Raw genomic sequence first — 24419 nt, forward strand, 5'->3', positions numbered from 1 at the left:
CCTTCCATAATTTTGAGTAAGAGAGGTATGTTGTGGGTATCTAGTGAGTGTGGCGAAGATATGAAGAATTTTATTTTTTCTGGATTGAGCTTCAGTATAAATTCAGTCATCCATTGATCCATCGAGTTTAGTGCTTCTGTTGCCGTGGGAGTACTTTAAATTGAGCTCTACTGCTTCAATGATTCCTTCTTCTCTTTAAAATCTCGGACAGACGCCGAGTTGCCATTTCTTAAGGAGAAAATCATTTAAGCAGTAGAGCTCAATTTAAAGTAGGTAACATTGCAATAAGGATATAGTTTAAAGAAAATAGTTGTTCCTAAAGGTTATTAGATCTAATGTGTTTTTCAGGTATTCCCCTGAGGCAGCAGATGCACGAAACAGGGTCTGTCAGAATATCTAAATGAAATCTATATATGAAATTTAAACTAGTTTCCTGAGTGCGGTAAATCGGCACTTGGTTTCAACTGCAGACTGTGGTGATTTTGTAATATCAGAAGATATAAGACAAAGAGATAAGTGCCCGTTTCTTTTTTGAAATACATTGAATACTTATGATAAATGATGGAATAGTGATCATTTTAAAGAAACATAATAATGGATGCTATAAGAGATTACGGAGTTTTTTCTAAGACCAAGGATGTATTTCTCTATGGCAATTAAGTATTTACCATAGAAAGTTTCCCAGGTTTGGACCTGAGAAACACTGAGGTCTTTTTCTCCGGTTAAATATTATAAGAAACGTGGCATACAGTTTCTGATATTAGGAGTGTGGATGAATATCATTTAGGTGTGGATATATTGATTTAAGATATTCAGCTTGTACATATATACATTTTTTACATATATACATTTTTACATATATACATTTTCAAACATATTTCTATTTTGTATGCAATCAGAAATAACAGTAACACGATACTCCAATTCTTTTCTTTATTATAGAATTAATTGTTCTCCTTTGAAAAGAAAATGCTACTACAATCATTTTTAGGCCTTTCAAGGTCTTTAAGTGATTACATTTTTTGTTACATACTTCTTGCTGTTCTTTTCAGGCCTCAGAAGAATAATATAGCATTTAGGGAAAAAGATACAACCCAACAGTCCAGTGCTGGAGGCCAGAATAGCAAATATCTCCACTGCCACCATGTACTTGCCCTTCGCACTCAAGTATGTTGGGATGAAGGAGATCCAGACGCTGCAGAAGACCAGCATGCTGAAGGTGATGTACTTGGCTTCATTGAAACTGTCAGGTAGATTTCTTGCTAGGAAAGCTATGATGAAGCTGACACCAGCCAGAAATCCTAGGTAGCATAGAACACAGTAAAATGCAATTACTGACCCTTCATTACATTCAATTAGTATTGTTCCAATTTCTGATCTCATATTAGAATATGCAAATGGGGGAGCAGTGCACAACCAGGCAAGACACAGAACTGTTTGTATAAGGGAACAGGAAAGGACTATAGAGTTAGATACCCTGGAACCCATCCATTTCTGGAGTTTGCTTCCTATTTTGGTAGCTTGGAAGGCTGTGACCACAGTGATGGTTTTTGCCAGTATAGAGGAGAGAGCGATGGAGAAAGTAATCCCAAATGTAGACTGTCTGAGAATGCAGGTGATATCCTCAGGATGCCCAATGAATAACAATGAGCAGAGGAAGCAGAGCATGAGGGAAATAAGGAGAATATAGCTGATGTGTCGATTGTTGGCTCTCACTATAGGAGTGTCTCTGTAATAAATAAAGATTCCCAAGATGACAGCAGTGATGAGAAAGAAAAGCATATTGATGGAAGTTAAAACAATCCCTAGAGGCTCTTCAAAAGACAAAAAAGTTATCACTTTTGGGATGCAGGCATCTCTTTTCTGATTTGACCATTGATCATCGGGGCATGTTGTACAGGTGTCCATATCTGAGAAAGAAGATTATCATCTCATTATATCACATATATCATGAGGCTCCTTTACAGACAGAGCAGTCTAATTCACACTAACTGCACGGAGAGTGAAGGACTGTGAACTGCAAATTGAGTTAGCACCTGGTAGTTTACCTCTAATGTCTGCAAATAACACAGCTTCATGTAAGAGCAGGTAGTATATGCACTCATGCTACCCACAAGCAGATACCACAGACCATAGCACAAAAAAATGCAACCATTCCCCCAAATCTGAATCCTGAACTTCTCCCATTCCACAGGTAAAGACCTAACTCTTCTCTCACTCATACTGATCATCCGGTTCATAGTTAGTGGCGCACAAGAAACCAGCGTGCTGACAATCCAGCGCTGACAATTCATTGCAAGATAGAAGCGCACTGCCGAAAGCTGGCAAATAACTTATTTTTTAAGAACTCCAACGGGGAGTGTGGGGGAAAACCCCTGCACTTTAATGCATAGTGTTCCCGCTGCCATTAGGGGGGTGGGGGATGCAACCCCCCACATTATAGAGAAAACGGAACAGTTTCTGATTATTTTCAGGATAAGTTCCGTCCCCACTATCAGAGCCCTTAAAAAAATAAGTTTTTCAGCGGTTTTCGGAGGCGCGCTTCTATCTTGTCAGTGCTGGATTGTCGGCACGCTGGTGTCTCGTATGCGATTATCCCATCACCGATCATCCAGCCTCTAATGATGGTGTCTCTGGGGGAATAGGCTGGGGCAACGAGCAATCCTCAGACATTTTTGTTTCTTTTCAAGCTAAAATTGAAAATAATGGCTCTGATCCATGGTAGTACAGTCTACCAAATAAGGATGATTCAACTTTATTTGATAATTTGACCCCTAGAGATAGTTCTGAAATGCTGATAAAGCAACATGAGGTAATGGGATCATTACTGCCCCACTTGTAATGCATGAAAGATACCCATAATAAGTGCTTTGGTTGTGATTCAGGGCATGGGTCTCTGGCCATTCAACAGGGAATTATTGGTCAAAGATATTAAGAGGAACAAATGTCCCAAACCTTATTGGGATGGTGGGAAGGGTGGACTGGTGAATAGTATGGAAATCTAGAATCCTGTCAGGGGTGTAAGTTGAAAACAACAGCATATTCCACACTTCATTCAGTTTATCCTTGGAACTTATTCTCTATATTTTATCACCTTAATCCAAGACAGGTCCAAACAACTGTAAACTGTGCACAACGTGGCTGCTACTTCATTTCAGTTTTTGCAGCCATCCTTGTGGGTTTTAATTAATTAATTTCGATCTTTTTTATATAGTTTATCTTGTTTTAATCCATTTAGATATCTTTGATGGATGTATTTCAATAAACTAATAAACTTGAAACTTATGGAAAGTGTATTCAAGCAACTTTGTATAATGCTGCAAGCAGTGAACCAGTTTAGACAAGCCCACATATCTCTGGAGGAGTCAAGTGATTAAAGAACAGCCTGCACTTGTTGCTAATTTCCACAAGCCTAGCAATGGAAGGCAAAAAGGTGGAACAGTGAGCGAGCAGCACTGAGAAGACACAGGAAACGAAGCAAAAACCCAGCCACATTTGGAAAGGAGAATCACAGCCGCCAAAGAAACCAGGTCATACAGCTACAAGATTTTGTATTTGAATTCCCTGAAACTGAAATGCAGGAAGGTGTTCTCAGGAAAGACAAGGCCATAGTCAAGAGATTAAATGAATGTTTTGTATTTGTCTTCACTGAGGAAGGTAAGGGGCAGATACTGGTTCCAGAAATGGTAGTCAATGCTGATAAACCAGAGACACTGAAACAGATCTCTGAAACACTGGAAGATATAATGGTTCAGTTTGACAAACTGAATATTAGCAAATCACCTGGACTGGACGGTATACATCCCAGAGTGTTGACAGAATAGAAAAATGAACAGTATGAACAAAAATGACAGAACTTGTACATAAGAATGGATTAATGATAGAAAGCCAACATGAATTTAGTCAATAGAAATCTTGCCTCACCAATCTACTACATTTCTTTGAATGGGTGAATGAACATGTGGATAAAGGTGAGCCGGTTTATATTTTGCATCGTTTTTCAAAAGGCATGTTAATTTTTGAACCTATTGGTTATAAAGAAATATATATTTTATAGCTGGCATGGGATAGAAAAGACCTAACAGTTTTTAAAAGACTTAACTTTCTATTATCCAGCAAAGGTAATGTAAATGCGCAGGCATTCCCATAGAATGTCAATGCATGAAACTGATTGGCTGGAACAAGTCAGCAAGCTGGCTGAGGAGTGGCAGTTGAGAGAGTGTCTGTTATTAACAAGGAGATAAGCATACTGAAGGGCTGCTCAGTGAGAATGAGTAAATTGAGAAAAAAAAGAAAATGTATGGTTTATAAGAAAACATCAGACATACCCGATCCCTCTTAGAATCAAACCAACTGAATGTTAACGTTGATCCTCAGATGTACCACTCCACGTTCAAACCATTTCATCACACTAAGCTTGATGTGCAAAATCTTCCCCAGAACAATTTAATTTTTAGTTTTTAATTTTAAATACTGTATTAAGTTAATAAATAGTTATTTCTTAATTTATTCTTAATTATAAATACTTAGCTTTAGTTTTGTGGTCACTGTTAGGGATTGATTTTGCCAACAAGTTTCATGACAAACACTTTTGCAAGGCTGTGTCATAGTCAAATGCGCGCAAGACAACAGCGCGCGGACAAACGGGCGCAAAACAAGTGAGCACAAGACAACTGAACACAAAGACGACTGAATGGCAAGACAATTGAGCGCAAGACATTTGAGCGCAAGACAATTGAGCGCAAATCATTTTCAGTAACAAGCACGAGCAGGACAACTGAGCACAAGACATCTGAGCAAGAGACATCTGAGCGAGAGACATCTGAGCGCCGGCAAGTGAGCGCAAGACATCTGAATGAGAGACATCTGAGTGAGAGACATCTGAGCGCCGGCAAGTGAGCACAAGACATCTGAGCGCAAGACAATCTGAGCGCAAGACATCTGAGCGAGAGACATCTGAGCTCCAGCAAGTGAGAGCAAGACATCTGAGTGAGAGACATCTGAGCGAGAGACATCTGAGCGCCAGCAAGTGAGCACAAGACATCTGAGCGCAAGACATCTGAGCGCCAGCAAGTGAGCGCAAGACATCTGAGCGCCGGCAAGTGAGCTTATAGTTGTCATAATGATTAAATAATTAAATTATTATAGTGATAGAAAATGCATTTGCACACCACAGTATCAGCGCGCGTTTGACCCAGGTGCTTCTGTCCCGTTACCAGACATGCATTGAAAGCAGTGCATGCAAATAGATCTCATATTCATTGGGGACTTTGAGACCTGTTATAGTGTAAGGTAAATGGGCATAGTGGGTGTTTTCAATGGGTTCATAGACAAATGGATGGAAGACATATTGTGCTTTCCATATTTTGTTCTGATGCCCCTAGTCTGATACCTGCAGTGTCTATTCCTCTGATCCAAGCTAATCTGATCCATCCATCCTGTCTCCCAGTTCATGGTCAAATGCTAATGTAACCAGGCTAATGTAACCAGGCCTCCTACTAGAGGTGTGTAACATTCAGTAAGTTATGTTATTTTCATTATTCAAAGTTTCATTATTTCTAAGTTTAGCACCTGTAATCATTTAGTTGTGTTTGTCTATGCACTTCATGATCTTGTAAGTCTCTATCATATCTCCAGTTTCTCCAATCTCTCCGTGTATGAAAGGTTTTCCATACCTTTTATGAAACGGGTCGCTCTCCTCTTAACCCTCTCGAGTATCGCCATATCCTTCTTAAGATATGGCAACCAATATTGAACGCAGTACTCCAGATGTGGGCGCACCATCGCCCGATACAACGGCAGGATAACTTCTTTCATTCTGGTTGTAATACCTTTCTTGATAGTACCTAGCATTCTATCCGCCTTCTTAGAGGTCGCTACACACTGTGCCGACACTTCATTGTCTTGTCCACTATTACCCCCAAGTCCCTTTCTTGGGTACTTTCACCCATTACCAACCCTTCCATCGTATAGCTGTATCTCGGGTTTCTGTTTCCTAAATGCAAGACTTTACATTTCTCTACATTAAACTTCATCTGCCATCTTGTCGCGCACTCTCCTAGTTTGTTCAGGTCCCTTTGTAAATCTTCGCAGTCCTCTTTAGTCCTAACTCCACTAAATAGTTTGTTGTCATCTGCAAATTTTATTATTTTGCACTTTGTCCCTGTTTCTAGATCATTTATAAATACATTGAACAGCAGCAGTCTGAATACCGACCTCGTGACCCTCCTCCAGTCTGAGTAGTGGCCCTTCATTCCTACCCTTTGCTTTCTACCCACCAACTAATTTTTGATCCATCTGTGTACGTCTCTTTCCACCCCATGGCTCTTCAGTTTCCATAGTAGGCGTTCATGGGGTACCTTGTCAAAGGTTTTTTGGAAATCTAAGTATACGATGTCGATGTGTCTCCCTTGTCCATCCATTTGTTTATTCCTTTGAAGAAGTGCAATAAGTTCATTAGGCACGATCTGCCCTTGCAGAAGCCATGTTGGCTTGGTTTCATCAGTTTATTCCTTTCTAGATGCTCATTGATGCTGTCTTTTATCAGCGCTTCCGCCATTTTCCCCAGAACCAAAGTCATACTCAACGGTCTGAAGTTCCCCGGTCACCTCTCGACCCTTTTTAAAAGATGGGCGTAACATTAGCTATCTTCCAATTCTCCGATATCACGCCTGTTCTCAGGGACATATTACAAATCTGCTGTAGTAGTTCCGCTATTTCCTCCTTTAGTTATTTCAATACTCTAGGGTGGATTCCGTCCAGGCCCGGAGATTTGTCAGTTTTTAATCTATCTATCTGCTTGTGTACGTCCTCAACCTTGATAAATGTTAGTTTTTCTGCTTGATCTCCTATAAAGATTTTTTCAGGTTCCGGCACATTGGATGTGTCCTCTTTTGTAAATACTGATGAAAAGAGCATGTTTAGTCTATCTGCCATTTCTTTTTCCTCCTTCACCACTCCTTTCTTATCTCTGTCATCCAGCGGTTCCTCCTCCTCCCTTGCCGGCTGTTTCCCTTTAACATATTTGAAGAACGGTTTGAAATTTCATGCTTCCCTGGCTAGCCTCTCTTCATATTCTCTTTTTGCTCTTCTCACCATGAGATGACATTCAATCTGTAAGTCTGTACTTTGTTTATTCCACTCAATCTGTAACATCTTTAATCATTGTAAACCACATAAAACTTCATGGTCCTGTGGTATATAAATTGTTATTATTATTATTATTCTTTTTGATGCTTCCTGTGCTCTTTCCAGTTCTCCCCTGGATTTGTCCTTTTTTCATTTCCAGAATGAATGTTTCTTACTCCTATCGCTTTCTTTACTTCTTTAGTTGTCCACCCCAGGTCTTTGTTCGGCTTTTTTTGCATCCTTTTCTAAATCTGGGGATATACAGATTTTTTGCCTCACTCACCGTTTCCTTGAATAAAGACCAGGCTTGCTCTACAGTCTGCGATTTCTTTGAGCTGTTCCTAAGTTTCTTCCTTACCATTACTCTCATCGCTTCGTAGTTTCCTTTCATGAAGTTAAAAGTTGTCGCTGTGGTTCTCTTTCCCTTCGATATTCCTATTTCAACTTTGAACTTGATCATATTGTGATTGCTTTTTCCTAACTGTCCCACTACTTCCACTTCCATTGCAGGTCCTCTTAACCCATTGAGGATAAGGTCCAGAGTGGCATTCCCTCTCATCGGTTCTTTGACAAGCTGCTCCATGAAGCAGTTTTGTATAGCCTCCAGGAATCCGGTTTCCCTAGTGCACCTTGAGTTTCCAAGACTCCAGTCTATCCTGGGATAGTTGAAGTCTCTCATAACAATCGTGTTACTGCTTTTGCATTCTCGCTTCATCTCAGCTTTCATTTCTTCATCATTTACTTCTAAAGGTTGGACACATCTAATTAACTATTTTTATAAAAAAATATGCATATTTCTTATTGGTAATTTAATGAGAATTTTGGAATTTTGAAGTTGTAAGAAACTCTTGTAATACTTTTCAGTAGATTACAGTTTCAAATTGTTTAGTATAGGACTTTTATTGGGCAAGTGCAATACATTTATATATGCACTTTACAACCAAGTCTTCTTACTCATTTCAAGTTTTAAATATTTGTAACATGTCATCTGATTTTCAAACCACATTTAGTCCTGGCCAAGTTCTCTTAAATAATTTATTAATTTAAGAGTGACTAGTATTTGTTTGTCTGACCTACTGCTTCCTTTGAGTGTTTAGCTGGCCACTTGTATATCATGACTACAGATTTATTGTAAAAAAAGGAGCTACACCACTTGGAAGCAATGGGAGAAAATCTTTAGATTATAAGCCTTCTTGGGACAGGGCATTTCATTTATTTATTTTTTTTTACATATTAAAAATATATAAAAACCACTCTATTCCAAAGTGATATACAATACCTACAATGTCTACAAAATCTGAATGTACATAAGAAGTGCCTATGCTGGGTCAGACCAGAGGTCCATCATGTCCAGCACTCCGCTCATGCGGCGGCCCAATAGGTCCAGTACCTGTGTAGTAGTTCTCTATCTATACCCCCTATCCCCTTTTCCTTCAGAAAATTGTCTAATCTCTTCTTGAACCCTATTACCTTACTCTGTCCTATCACGCCCTCTGGAAGCTCATTCCAGGCTGGGTGAAGAAAACCTTCCTAGCATTGGTTTTGAATCTGTCCCCTTTCAGCTTTTCTGAATGTCCTCTCGTTCTTGTAGTTTTTGAAAGTTTGAAGAATCTGTCCCTCTCCACTTTCTCTATCCCCTTTATGATCTTGTAAGTCTCTATCATATCCCCTCTAAGTCTCCTCTTCTCCAGGGAAAAGAGCCCCAGTTTCTCCAATCTCTCCGTGTATGAAAGGTTTTCCATACCTTTTATCAAATGCGTCGCTGTCCTCTGAACCCTCTCGAGTATCGCCATATCCTTCTTAAGGTATGGCGACCAATATTGAATGCAGTACTCCATATGCGGTCGCACCATTGCCCGATACAACGGCAGGATAACTTATTTCATTCTGGTTGTAATACCCTTCTTGATTATACCTAGCATTCTATTCGCTTTCTTAACGACCACCATCACTGTGTCGATGGCTTCATTGTCTTGTCCACTATTACCCCCAAGTCCCTTTCTTGGGTACTCTTAGTCAATAACATCCCTCCCATCATATAACTGTACCTCGGGTTTCTGCTTCCCACATGCAATACATTACATTTCTCTATATTGAACTTCATCTGCCATCTCGTATTCAGGTCCCTTTGTAATTCCTCGCAGTCCTCTTTAGTCCAAGCAGCACTAAATAGTTTGGTATCATCTGCAAATTTTATTATTTCGAACTACGTCCCTGTTTCTGAGAAACTGAAGGGAGATAGGTTCAAAACAAACGCAAGGAAGTTTTTTTTCACCCAGAGGGTCGTGGACACTTGGAATGCATTACCGGAGGAAGTGATCAGGCAGAGTACGGTCCAGGGATTCAAACAGGGATTGGACGGATTCCTGAGGGATAAAGGGATCATGGGATACTGAAGGAGGAGCTGGGATGTAACACAAGTATAGAAAGTTAACCAGGTAATGAGTAAAAACCAACCAGGTCGTGCATGTGAAAGACCGGAGGGCTAGGGCTTCGATAGGAAGGCAGGACTTAAATGGGAAGCCAAGGTGGCAAGGGAGCCTCTTCTGATGATTCTGACAGGTCGTGACCTGTTTGGGCCGCCGCGGGAGCGGACTGCTGGGCGGGATGGACCTGTGGTCTGACCCGGCGGAGGCACTGCTTATGTTCTTATGTTCTTATATCATTTATAAATATATTGAATAGCAGCGGTCCGATCCCTGACCTCTGTGGAACACCACTCGTGACCCTCCTCTAGTCCGAGTAGTGACCTTTTACTCCTACCCTCTGCTTCCTCCCCGCCAACCAATTTCTGATCCATTTGTGTACGTCTCCTTCCACCCCATGGTTCTTCAGTTTCCAAAGTAGGCATCTATGGGGTCCCCTTTGTCCATCCGTTTGTTAATTCCTTCGAAGAAGTTCAGTAAGTTTGTTAAGCACAATCTCCCCTTGCAGAATTCATGTCTATGGGGTCCCCTTTATCCATCTGTTTGTTAATTCCTTCGAAGAAGTGCAGTAAGTTTGTTAAGCACGATCTCCCCTTGCAGAATTCATGTAAGTCCTCCTTCAGCTACAAATACAGAAAGTGAGTGTTAAACGTATTATCTTAAAAATTCTACTATAGAATTTTTTAAAAACATTTTGGTGATGGTGTGGCGTGCGGCGAAGTTGAGCGGCAAAGGCACTCGCCTTAGCGAGAGCGCTTTTGCAAAGGGCCTCAAGAAGGGCCGAATCAGTACACCCAAGGACACCAGGAAAGACCAGCAAGGTAGGACAACAACAAGTAACAGCTAAATAATCAAACTAGCACAAAAACCATAGTACACGCAGAGGGAACACACACACATATGAAACAACAACAGGAATAGGGAAGTAGCAAGCAGAGAAAACACACACACACAAGCAAAAGGATATGAGTGATATAATAAAGAGTACTCCAAGAAGGAAGATGGAAGCAATGGAAGTGGAGGGAATCCAGAAGAGGAGCTTTCCGGTGTACTGCACAGACTGCCATATGTATGACTACCTGCCCTCGGGAAGGCAGTCATATGTATGCGGTCGGTGCCAGGAACTAAAAAGCTTGAAGACGGAAGTTAGTCAGCTGAAGTACAGGATTTAGGACCTGGAGGGATTTAACATCATAGAAGACCCAATCAGGATGACTGATGACCCTATGAGAGAGAGGCACATCAAGGAACAAGTCCGGGAGCTCAAGAAGTTTATTGAGGAGGCCTACAGGAGGGTGGAAGACAATGGACAGCATAGGAAAGATGAAGTTACACCGACATGGAATGGAGAACAGGAGCAATCTGACTCCAATGAAGAGGACGCCCATAGAGGTATTCCGTAGGAAGAGGAGGCAAGGTCTTGTCGATGCCTAGAAGAGGTAACAGCAGGGCCGCCATCAGGGCAGTACGACCAGTCCTGCATTCAGGGGCCCGGAGCTGACAGGGGGCTCGGGCTCCCCCAGGGTTCTAGGCCACCGTTCTTCAACCGCCGGTCCCAGTGGCGTACCTAGGGGGTGCGGTCCGCCCCAGGTGCACAGGAGAGAGCTGGACGGGGGACCCACGGAGTTCAATACATCTCGAGCCGCGAGGCTTGTCTTCTGTCCTACCTGCCCTGCCGCTCACATATAGCCGATCGGAAGTGTTCCCCGATGTCAGCGCTGATGTCGGAGGGAGAGCTTAAGCAAAGCCTGCCCTCCAACGTCAGCGTTGATGTCGGAGAATACTTCCGGTCGGCTATTTGTGCACAGCAGGGCAGGCAGGAAACAGGAGACAAGCCTCTCGGCTTGAGCTCTGTTTTGCTGAGAAAGTTGCAAAGATGGGCTGGGAGGCAAACACGGAACACAAAAGGTGGAGGGAGTGCGTTTTGGACACAAGGCATGAACTTGGGAGAGAGGAAGAGAGGGAAAGAGATGCTGAGGTGGGGGATGGAATGGGTTTTTGGACACAGAAGGCATGGACTTGGGAGAGAGGAAGGGAGGGAAAGAGATGCTGAGGTGGGGAGGGAATGGGTTTTTGGACACAGATGGCATGGACTTGGGAGAGAGGAAGGGAGGGAAAGAGATGGTTGTGTACACGGGGAATAGAAGAAAGGAGAATTTTTGGTCATAGGGGGGGAGTGAGGTACAGATAGTGGCATACCAGGGTGGGGGGGCGGTCCGCGCCGCCCCGGGTTTACGTCCCAAGGGGATGCACAGCTGGCCACCCTCCAGTGTTCTCCCTAGGCCGGCAAACTGCGGCTCTTTAGCCACTTGAGTGCCGCCGAAGCCATCGGGAACAGGCCGGCGCCAAGTTCTCCCTGCTTTTCCCTGTGGGGCCGACCAACTCTCGCCACTCGCGTCAATTCTGATGTCGGAGAGGACGTTCTGGGCCAGCCAATCACTGCCTGGCTGGCCTAGAATGTCCTCTCTGACGTTAGAATTGACGACAGGTGGCGACAGTTGGTCGGCCCCGAGGGGAAGAGAACCTGGGCGAACTCGGCGCCGGCCTGTTCCCGATGGCGGCAGTGGCAGCCTATTCCCCAGTGTCAGTGGCAGCATTTTCCCAATGGTGGTGGCATAGGGGAGGGCAGGGAGAAAGAAAGAAAGGGGGGACAGGAAGCCAGAAAGAAAGAAAGGGGGCAGGGTGAAACAAAGAAAAATGGGGCACGGAAAGAGAGAGAAAGACAGACATACAGAACGCAAGAGGGTATGGAGAGAGAAAGAAAGAAGGAGGCAGGGTGAGAGAGAGAGAAAAACAGACATACAGAAAGAAAGGGGGTATGGAGAGAGAGAAAAAGAAAGAAGGGGCAGGGTGAAACAAAGAAAAAGTTTGGGGAGGGAATGAGGTCTGGAGGAGAGGAAGCATACAGGAGGCTGAAAGAAGGGAAGAAATATTGGATGCACAGTCAGAAGAATAAAGTGCAACCAGAGACTGATGAAATTACCAAAGGTAGGAAAAATGATTTTATTTTCAATTTAGTGATCAAAATGTGTCTGCTTTGAGAATTTATATATGCTGTCTATATTTTGCACTATGGCCCCCTTTTACTAAACCGCAATAGCGTTTTTTAGTGCAGGGGGCCTATGAGCGTTGAGAGCAGCGTGGGGCATTCAGCGCAGCTCCCTGCGCTAGAAACCGCTATCGCGTTTTAGTAAAAAGGGAGGGGGAATATTTGCCTATTTTTGTATAGTTGTTACTGAGGTGACATTGCATAAAGTCATCTGCCTTGACCTCTTTGAAAACCCGCAGAATATAAATGATAATTAACATTTTCTCTGCATACAGCGTGCTTTGTGTTTTTAAAATTTTATTGTTGGTAGATCATTTTGACTTGGCCACAAAGGTAAGGGGGAGGGAGGGAGGGGAGCTGCTGAAAGACATCTAGTAATCCTTGCAGGCTTGACTGTGCAGGGAATTATTTTTGTAAAATCATGTTTTGTTATGTGACTTGCATTATCTAGACTTTAATTTCTATGAATGAATAGAATTAAAATGATATAAATTACTTGCTTGTTTTTATGTGCGTGTGTTGAAGGAAAGTGGAGAGAGAGTGGGCTGAGGACACTGAAGGGAAATGAGGAAGAGAGAATGGGGAGAAGACGCTGATTTATAAATTGACAATTGTACATAATATTGTTTCTTTTTTATATTCATCCATAGCTGCATGTTAATGATGTGCTCATATGCACTTATTTATCATCATAACATATACATCATCATTAACATGCAGCTTTGGATGTGTAAGGACAGGCTGAGGAGGATGGATGGGAAGGAAGGAAGGTGCACATATCAACATATCGTACATTTTTAACATGCATGATGCAGCTATAGGCAAGCAGAGGAGGATGGGATCATACAGATGTGTATGTTCAGATATGCGCTCAGATGTGTAGTTTTTTTCTGATATATTTATTAAGCTTACAGTATTTATAAAAACACATTTAATACTTGTTACAAAAAATGTGCAATTGTGATCTACTTCTGGCCTACAAAGGTCAAAAGAAATCCTTAACTGAGATTTTACATTCAAAAGTGAATTATATCTACTAGCACTATTATTTATTAGTTATTTATTATGCAGATGTTTGTTAGTTTGTTATTAGTTCAGTATTATACATATGTTAGTTTAGAATAGATAGGTATAGATTAGTTTAGGTTAGGTTAGGGCCCTGCTGAAAGAATCTACCTTGACGTGGTTGCAGGCTTACAAATCTTTTGGTCAAAGAGTGCGGCAACAGAGAAAAGTATGTGTGTATTCGGCCCATGGAAGAAGGGGGGGTCGGGGAGGGGGGAAGGGGTGCGTTGGGGGCCCAGTAGGATTGCTCAGTAAGGGGCCCAGAAATTTCTGATGGCGGCCCTGGGTAACAGCGAAGCACATGGAGGACACAGACCTACAACCAGAGTGAAAACTGAAGAAAGGAAAGTCTGCGATCCTAGTGGGAGACTCAATCCTAAGGCAAGTAGATAGCTACATAGCAGGAGGGAGAGAGGATCGACTAGTGACTGCCTCCCAGGAGCAAGATCAAAAGGACATCGTCGACAGAATTGAAAGGATCCTAGAAGGTGCAGAGACAGAAGAGGAGGACACAGACCTACGACCAGAGTGAAAACTGAAGAAAGGAAAGTCTGCGATCCTAGTGGGAGACTCAATTCTAAGGCAAGTAGATAGCCACATAGCAGGAGGGAGAGAGGATCGACTAGGGACCTGCCTCCCAAGAGCAAGATCAAAAGGACATTGTCGACAGAATTGAAAGGATCCTATAAGGAGCAGAGACAGAAGAGACTGCAGTGACGATCCACATCGGGACAAATGATGTCAGCAGGAGAGACTACAGAAGAAATGCACTGATTGAACAGTTCAAGATTTTGGGAAGGAAGTTGAAGATGAGGACTTAGAAGATAGTGTTCTCAGAGATCCTACCAGTGCCAAGGGCAGATGTGAAGAGGCAGACAGAACTACAATCAATAAATGCATGGATGAGGAGATGGTGTGAGGAAGAGGGGTTCCACTTCGTGAGGAACTGGACAATGTTTTGGGGCAAGAACAAGCTCTTCAGGAGAGATGGACTACACCTGAGCATGGCGGAAACAAGACTTCTAGCAAACTACATCAGAAGAGGAATAGAAAAGGCTTTAAACTAAGAAGGGGAAAGCTGACAGTCGACCAAGTGTCGATGATTCGGAAAAAGGTATCCCGAGAAGATACTGAGAGGGAAAAATGGTGGAATGAATCGACGGGCAAAAAACAAGACCTGACAGACCAAGAGGATGATGAGAGGAAAGTGGCACAGGGGGAAGACACAATGGGAAAAAAACATGAGCTGACAGCTCGAGATGAGGATGATAAGAAGAACATAACACAGGAAAAGAAAGCGAAGACAAAAAAACACCAGGATTTAAACTGCATGTATAATAATGCAAGGAGCCTAAGGAACAAAATGGGAGAACCTAGACATCATTGGAGTCTCTGAAACATGGTGGACTGAAGAAAACAAATGGAACATAGTACTACCAGGGTACAACTTTATCGCAAAGACAGATCAGGTAAGAAAGGAGGAGGAATAGCCCTATACATAAAGGATAACATGTACTCGACCAGTGGACACAGCGGTGACAATCAACAAATTGGAATCACTATGGGTTAAGATACCAGGAAGAAATGGGCCCGAGATAAAGATGGGCCTGTACTATCGTCCACCTGTGCAATCCGAAGCAAGCAACGAAGAAATGAAAGCCGAGATGAGGCGAGAATGCAAAAGCGGTAACATGATTGTTATGGGAGACTTCAGCTATCCCGGGATAGACTGGAGTCTTGGAAGCTTGAAATGTGCTAGAGAGACCGGATTCCTGGAGGCTATACAGGACTGCTTCATGGAGCAGCTTGTCAGAGAACCGATGAGAGGAAATGCCATTCTGGACCTTATCCTCAATGGGTTAAGAGGACCTGCAAAGGAAGTGGAAGTAGTGGGACCGTTGGGAATATCGAAAGGGAAGAGAACCGCAGCGATAACTTTAAACTTCAAGAAAGGAAACTACAAAGCGATGAGAGTAATGGTAAGAAAGAAACTTAGGAACAACCCAAAGAAATCTCAGACTGTAGAGCAAGCCTGGTCACTATTCAAGGACGCGGTGAGTGAAGCGCAACATCTGTACATCCCCAGATTTAGAAAAGGATGCAAAAAGAACCGAGCTAGAGACCCAGCGTGGATAACCAAAGAAGTGAAGAAAGCGATAGGAGACAAGAAACATTCATTCCAGAAATGGAAAAAGGATAAAACCGAGGAGCACTGGAAAGAGCACAGGAAGCATCAAAAAGAATGTCACTGCGTGGTTAGAATAGCAAAAAGAGAATATGAAGAGAGGCTAGCCAGGGAAGCAGGAAATTTCAAACCATTCTTCATATATGTTAAAGGGAAACAGCCAACTAGAGAGGAGGTAGGACCGCTGGATTACGGAGATAGAAAAGGAGTGATGAAGGAGGAAAAAGAGGTGGCGGATAGACTAAACATGTTCTTTTCGTCAGTATTTACAAAGGAGGACACATCCAACGTGCCGGAACCGGAAAAAATATTCACAGGGGACCAGGTAGAAAAATTAACATCAATGGAGGTAAGCCTCGAAGACGTACATAGGCAGGCAGATAGATAAATTAAAAGGTGATAAATCTCCGGGCCTGGACGGAATCCACCCCAGGGTTTTGAAGGAACTAAAGGAGGAAATAGTGGAACTACTACAGCAGGTTTGTAACCTATCCCTGAGTACAGGCGTGATCCCGGAGGATTGGAAGATAGCAAATATTATGCCCATCTTCAAAAAGTGACCAAGAGGTGACCCGAGGTACTACAGACCGGTAAGTTTGACTTCAGTTCCGGGGAAGATGACGGAAGTGCTGGTAAAAGACAGCATCGATGAGCATCTAGAAAGAAATAAACTGATGAAAACAAGCCAGCATGGCTTCTGCAAGGGAAGATCATGCCTAACGAACTTATTACACTTCTTCGAAGGAATTAACAAATGAATGGACAAAGGGGACCCCATAGACATCATATACTTGGATTTCCAAAAAGCCTTTGATAAGGTACCCCATGAATGCCTACTACGGAAACTGAAGAGCCATGGGGTGGAAGGAGACGTACATAGATGGATCAAAAATTGATTGGCGGGTAGGAAGCAGAGAGTAGGAGTGAAGGGCCACTACTCTGACTGGAGGAGGGTCACGAGTGGTGTTCCACAGGGGTCGGTGCTCGGACTGCTGCTGTTCGGTGCAGGTGATCGAGGCAAACAGCGTGCAAGAATTTAAGAGCAAATGGGATGCCCATGTGGGATCCCTTAGAGGGTTAAGCCAAGGGAACTTGTCACCAGTAGTGGGATCCCTAGGATAGTAGACTTGGGGGTGGGTCAGTAGAGTGGGCAGACCTGATGGGCTATGACCCTTATCTGCCGTCATCTTCTATTTTTCTATGTTTCTATGTAATGTATTCATAAACGATCTAGAAACAGGGACGAAGTGCGAGGCAATAAAATTCACAGATAACACCAAACTATTTAGTGGAGTTGGGACAAAAGAGGACTGTGAAAATTTACAAAGGGACCTGAACAAACTAGAAGAGTGGGCGGTGAGATGGCAGATGAAATTCAATGTAGAGAAATGTAAAGTCTTACATGTGGGAAACAGAAACCCGAAGTACAGCTATACGATGGGAGAGCTGGAAATGGGTGAGAAAAGGGTCCTAGAAAAGGACTTGAGGGTAATGGTGAACAAGATAATGAAGCCGTCGGCAGAGTGTGCAGCAGCCTCAAAGAAGGCAAATAGAATGCTAGATATTATCAAGAAAGATATTACAGCCAGAATGAAAGAGGTTATCCTGCCATTGTATTGGGCGATGGTGCACCGGTATCTGGAGTACTGCGTCCAATATTGGTCGCCGTACCTTAAGAAGGATATGGCGACACGATTGATAAAAGGTATGGAAAACCTTTCGTATGCTGAAAGACTAGAGAAACTGGGGCTCTTTTCACTGGAAAAGCGGAGGCTTAGAAGGGACATGATTGAGATGTACAAGATCATGAAGGGCATAGAGAAAGTGGAGAGGGACAGATTCTTCAAACTTTCAAAAACTACAAGAACGAGAGGTCACTTGGAAAAATTAAAAGGGGACAAATTCAGAACCAATGCTAGGAAGTTTTTCTTCACCCAAAGGGTGGTGGACACCTGGAATGAGCTTCCAGAGGGTGTGATATGACAGAGCACGATATCGGGGTTCAAGAAGGGATTAGATAATTTCCTGAAGGAAAAAGGGATAGAAGAGTATAGATAGAAGCATACTATACAGGTCCTGGACCTGATGGGCTGCCGCGTGAGCAGACTTATGGTCATGATGGACCTCTGGTCTGACCCAGCAGAGGTAATGCTTATGTTATGTTCTTATGTTCTTAAGAATGATGCATGCCGTTTTGAATTCAGATACAGTCTTCATCTCCACCACTTCCATGAGAGGCCATGGAAGGCCATTTCACATATCTACCAGGGATTCAAGACAAAGTTAGGCAAGTTCCTACTGGACAAGGACGTACGCTGGTAGGGCTAGTCTCAGTTAGGGCACTGGTCTTTGACGAAAAGGGCCCCCGCGTGAGCGGACTGCTGGGCATGATGGACCACTGGTCTGACCCAGCAGCAGCATCTCTTATGTTCTTATGTTAAATTACTCCTGAGACTATCACCACTTAGCTTCATCCTATGCCCTCTCCATCTGGTATCCTACCCTATGGTGTTTTGTTTTTAAAGAGACAAAGGGCAGTTCCTGAATTATCACCATGACTGCTTGGCCATCTGGTGAAAAGGGAGGCATCTTATCCAGTATTTTCTCCATTCTGTAAAGAAAAAAATTGTCCCACCCAGCCTGTGTTTCAAGTTTTATTAAAAATTGATATAGTAGCTTATCAAGTGTTCTCCCTTTTTGTATCTCTATCCTATCAATAATTGCATTTCCCACACCTTATCATATGTATGAAATTAAATGTCTTTGTCTGTTGGTTTGTACTTGACACCCCATATTTATTTACATTTTTATTATTATGTTCACAGCTTAGATATCTGTTAAGCGGTATATAAAATTTTAATTAAACTTGAAACTTAATTACACTTTTTTGAGATCTACATCCCTCTGTATTTTCAAGAACAAGGACCATTATATATACCCTATATTTATTTATATCCAATGTTTTCCATGATATCACCCACCAGTTTGGTTGGAGATCTCTCCGTCTGCACACTGAATACAGTCATAGCAGCAGACAGGCTCTCCTTCCCTGATTAATTTCCTGTAACCAGGATGGCAACTTGGACTGCATCTGAACTGTGGAGGTGTCTGAGAATTGAGAAAACATGATATGTAACTTCATTTAATACTGGACAGTTGTTTCTGAAATGGAATGTTCCTTTTATTTATTTTTAAATTGTTGTCATGTGTAACAGCATATTTCATGCTTAGGAAGGTACTTTTAAAAATACCTCAAAAGCGTTGATTTTTGTCAGTGCATAGACAGATTAGACCAGCCTCAGATCAGATGGGACTACGTTCATGGAGATAAATTTATAAAAAAACTAATTAAGTTATATAATAATATTTAGAGCTCACTAAACTAAGGATAGGTTATAGTAATCAATAATTGAACATTCATAATACATCACATTAAAAACAAAAACTGTGCAAGAAAACAACCTATTAAAAAAGGAAGAACAGTCAACAAATACCCAAAAAGTGTTGATTTTTGTCAGTGCATAGACAGATTAGACCAGCCTCAGATCAGATGGGGCCATTTTCATGGAGATAAATGTATAAAAATAAGTTATTTAATAATATTTAGAGCTCAAGAGGATAAGTTATAGTAATCAATAATTGAACCTTCATAATACATCACATTAAAATAAAAACTGTGCAAGAAAACAGCCTATTAAAAAAGGAAGAATAGTCAACAAATAAGAAAAAAACAGCAACATGCCTCTCTAGCATCCCACTTGCTTCCTGAAAAAGAACACCATCTCCTTTCTAAGTGGTGGAGTGGCCAAGTGGTTCAAGCAGCTGCCTCAGCATCCTGAAGTTGTGAGTTCAGTTCCCAAAGCATCTCCTTGTGACTCTGGGAAAGTTGTTTAATACTTCATTGTTCCAAATTAGGTACCTGTCTAAAACATGTAAAACACTTTGGAGACACAGAAAAAAAGCTGTATATCAAGACCTATCCCCAACCTTTCTATTTTAAATGAGCCAGGAGTTTGTTCCAAGTAAGTAGGCAGACATGCCTGTAAGAGCTAATTAGTATGAATTAACCCCAATTCACTAATTATTATATGTACACACCTGGGATCAGCTCTCCAATTTAAATTACCATTACAACATTTGGAAGCTAAAGTTTTGTCAATAAAGCCAAAATACACCATTCTTTTGACCATTATATGATATGTTTCATGAAGACTCTTTAGATCAGCACCTCTCATCACTTAAATCTGACCTGGGTGAATGATCTCTCCCACAAGATGGCCTTCTCATCAATGGTAAAATCCTGTCCTGGGGGCGCATAAGGGTCATAATGTCCAACAACTTTGTATTTCAATGTTCTATCAGAATGAATGTAGAAATTCAAAATATCGTATCCAGTAGCGAGGTCTCCATTTTCATCTAGGTACATCTCTTCCCCTAGACCATTCTTAAAATGGAGGTTCCTCAGATAATGATGGAGCTAAGAAGTGAGGGGTGCATTTTAAGTAGTGCCAGGTTAAACAGGTAATTCCAAGCATACATAAACATTTGTTTCTAACTATGAGGAAAATTAATTTTAAAGCTATTTCTGGAGGTAAAGCACTCTCTATCTCCTCCCACTGACAGATGGACACAACCTTAAAGTACGAACCAACTCCCTGAATAAGCTTAGGAAAATTATTTTATAACAGCCACACAAACTTCTCTGATTCCATTCTAGAAGTGCAGTTTACGGTACAAAAATCCAGTAAACAATGTAACTAGCCAGTGAATGGGGAGAAGGAAGGCACAAAGAAAAGAAATATACATTATCTTTTCAATTCATTATTCCATCTTCAATGACAGATCTATAGGAAGTTGGGACAGTAAGAGCAAAGACAATGCCATTGCACTCATCTTTAAAACAGAAAAATCTCTTGAATGTGGCACCAAATGGCAGATATTTTTTCTTCCATAAACATCAAAATCTTGATTTTTGAACCTCATAATTGGGTTGTTTTTATGATACAGATTGTATAAATGGGCTGAAGATGGCTTTGATTTTAGCTCCAGTGGTTGAATGTAAAGACAGTGCCTCATCAATTTCTATGGTACTTGTCCCAGAAGTAGCAAAGAAAGATGAAGATCAAACATTTTATATCACATTCATTGTTGGTTTAATCATGAATTAATATGAATTTGACTGTTGGGCAGACTGATTAGACCATTGTTTTCTGCAGTCATCTAATATGTTACTATTAGGGATATAAACAAAAACGTAGACATCCAAAAACTGGCAAAAATTGACACTTGGACATCTTACTAATCAAAACATCCAAGTGGTCACTGTGCATTCAGAGTAGAAATGGGCATGTTGGGAGGCATGCTATGGGTGGGATATAGGTGGTCTTAGACCTGGACATCCTGCACCTATAATCAAATCTTTTCCAGGGTGTCCTAGAGGGAAATTAGATGTTTTCAACTAGACCAATTTGAAAACCATCTAAGTGCCAAAAACATACTCAAACTGACCAGATGAGCACTGGAGGAATTAATTAATGTCCCCCACACTATACCAGTGATCACTAACTGCTTCATATCACCCAAACATATGAAAATGAATCAGTACATATCTGTGTCTAGAACAGCAACACCTGGTATGGGAAAGCCCAGAGGTCTTAATTAGCTAAGTGGGTAAGGTAGGGAACCATACTGTAGAGAGGAAGAACCAGGATCATAAATCACTTTAACCAGTATATTTATTTATTCAATTTTCTATACCGTTCTCCCAGGGGAGCTCAGAACGGTTTTACATGCATTTATTCAGGTACTCAAGCAGTTTCCCCTCTCTGTCCCAGCGGGATCACAATCTATCTAACGTACCTGGGACAATGGGGGGATTAAGTGACTTGCCCAGGGTGAAAAGGAGAAGCGTGGGTTTGAGGCCACCAAAACCCTACTATACTACTGCATATAGGTACCACCTGCAGCTAAAAGGACTAGTAGATAGGTAGGTATAATTGATTTGAGTAGAGTTTATCGGGCTCACCATAAATTATATATGTGGCACCCTTTATGTAAAGTTCACAGTAGTTCCTTCTAAGAAGCCTCAATTCTCTGTTGGAATTTGGGCGTGGCCAGTCCATTACAATGGTAGTCCCTCTCATGTCCAAATAGTGTAAAGTTGGAAGTTTCCAACTTGGATGCTTTTGTGATAAAAAAAGAGGTATAAATTTGGTCATCCTGGTGACTTAGATGTCCAAGTACATGAATTAAGAAACAAATTTAGATTTCTAGCAGTCCAGCTTTTAAAAATGGCTGTTGTATTTCCAACTTTTGATGTTTTACAGGAAATGTTGAAAGTTGGACTTAGAGTATTATTTTTGATAGGATGTTTATGTTACACATAATAATAATAATAATAATTTTATTTTTATATACCGCCATACCCTTCGAGTTCTAGGCGGTTCACAACAATTACATTAGGATCCGCATTGACATGCCAATTTACAACAATTTATTAGATTAACAACACATTTTGCCGAACTTGGCTGATGAAGAAGGGAGTGGGTAGAAGAGAGGGAAGAAAGCGTTTAGGAAGTGGGGAGAGGGCCGAACGTGGAGCCAGGTAATGCCGGAAGGGGGCGGTTACAGGTCTTGTTTTTTGAATAGGTAAGTTTTGAGTATTTTTCTGAAGCTGAGGTAAGTGGGGGCCTCGAGTATCATTTGGGCAAGCCATGGGTTCATCTTGGCTGCTAGGAAGGTAAAGGTTTTGTCTAGGAATCTTTTGAGATAACAAAGCTTTAGCGAGGGATAGGCGAACAGTTGAATTCTGCGGGATTTCTTGTTGGTGCAGTAAAGGTTAAAGAGGGGGTTGATGTATCTTGGCGAGAGGCCATTTACCGATTTGTAGCAGAAGCATGCGAATTTGAAAAGCACTCTGGATTCGAAAGGCAGCCAGTGAAGTTGGTGATAGAATGGGGTGATATGTTCCCATTTCTTTAGGCCATAGATGAGACGAACGGCTGTGTTTTGGATCAATTTTAGTCTCCTGGTAGTTTTCTTTGAGGAGTTCAGGTAGATAATATTACAGTAGTCTAGAATGCTGAGAATGGCAGATTGCACTAGTAGGCTGAAAGCGGTGTTGTTGAAGTATTTTTTTATAGTGCGTAGTTTCCAGAGTACCGAGAAACATTTCCTGACGATGAGGTCGGTGTGAGTTTCTAAGGATAAATTTTTGTCCATAAAGGACTGGATTTAATAACTGATGCTTAAAAAATCATTGCTGAGGGATATTCTCTACATGGTTCTTAGAGTGAGAATGAACTCAAGCAAGAAAAAAAAATCCACAGATAGTACAAATAGAGGCACAAAATACTTTTGAGACTCCATTTTCTATGAATTGAATTGGGAACCACAGCTATCATTAGGTGTGGCCATTTACACCATCTGAAATATGCTGCCTTCTTACAGCAGCCAGAGTGTTGAAGCTGCATGTGGCTGCCATAAAGGTCATCTCTGATGCAACCGGAAGTTGCATCAGAGATGACCCTTCCGGTAGCCATATGCAACTTCAACACTCTGGCTGCTGTAAGAAGGCAGTTTAGAAATCGCTGGCCATGAAGGTATAGGACAGGGAGATTTGTTTGCACAGTTGTCAGACTGGGCCTATTTTCTGGGGGGGGGAGGGGTGCGGATGCATGAGAAGTGGCTAAGAGGTGTTTTTGCTGCGGGGGGGGGGGGGAGTGAAAATGCCATGAAGGTAAGGAGCAGGGAGAAAGAAAGGGAGGAAAGGTGGGGTGGGGAGGAATAGACACTGAAGGGAAATGGGTAAACAGAATGGGGAGAAGATGCTGAAGGGACATGGGGAAGACAGAGTGGGGAGAAGGATGCTGAAAGGAAATGGGGAAGACAGAGTGGGGAGAAGGACACTGAAAGGACATGGTGAAGAGAGATTGGGAGAAGATGCTGAAGGGAAATGGGGAACAGAGAGTGGGGAGAAGATGCTGAAGGGAAATGGGGAGAAGACGCTGAAGGGAAATGGGGAAGAGAGAGTGGGGAGAAGACGCAGAAGGGAAATGGGGAAGAGAGAGTGAGGAGAAGATGTTGGCAGGGAAGAAGACAGAGATGCCAGACTATGGGGGAGTAGAGGGTAGAAGATGGGTGTCAGACCAATTTGGAGGGGGGAGAAAGGGAGAGGCACAGTAACAGAGTAAATGGAAGATGCAGAGAGACAGTGGATGGAAGGAATTGAACGAGAAGATGAGGAAAGCAGAAACCAGACAACAAAAGTAGAAAAAAATTATATTTCTTTTTCTTTTTTTTTTGCTTCAGGATAAAGTAGTATATTAGTTGTGTTGATAAAAATATATAAACAAAGCCCTGCCAGATGAACATCTCTTTCTCTAGTTCAGCAGTCAGAACTTTGATTTATAAGGAAGGAATAAGCTAAATATTGCAGTACTGAGGCTTGTATGGATGCTGTGTGAACAGTGACAGGGCAGTGAATGGGATGGCAGTGATGGTGACAGGGCGGTGAAGGGAATGGTGGTGACAGGGCAGTGAATGGGACAGTGGGCTGGGGACGGGG

The 24419-nt window shown here is 42.0% G+C and overlaps 1 protein-coding gene across 1 annotated transcript in view; it reads right to left on the reverse strand.

The window, feature by feature from the left end:
• Positions 1–1005: 1005 nt before the first annotated feature.
• LOC117346142 (extracellular calcium-sensing receptor-like) overlaps positions 1006–24419 on the reverse strand; it is a 37406-nt gene continuing 13992 nt past the window's right edge. The window contains exons 3-5 of the mRNA XM_033915545.1: positions 20103–20330; positions 18835–18961; positions 1006–1910 (exon numbers count right to left, since the gene is read on the reverse strand). Coding sequence (XP_033771436.1) covers positions 1006–1910; positions 18835–18961; positions 20103–20330 — 1260 coding nt within the window. The remainder of the gene's footprint in view (positions 1911–18834; positions 18962–20102; positions 20331–24419) is intronic.

The sequence above is a fragment of the Geotrypetes seraphini genome, chromosome 12, assembly GCF_902459505.1.
Source record: "Geotrypetes seraphini chromosome 12, aGeoSer1.1, whole genome shotgun sequence".
Taxonomy (NCBI): domain Eukaryota; kingdom Metazoa; phylum Chordata; class Amphibia; order Gymnophiona; family Dermophiidae; genus Geotrypetes; species Geotrypetes seraphini.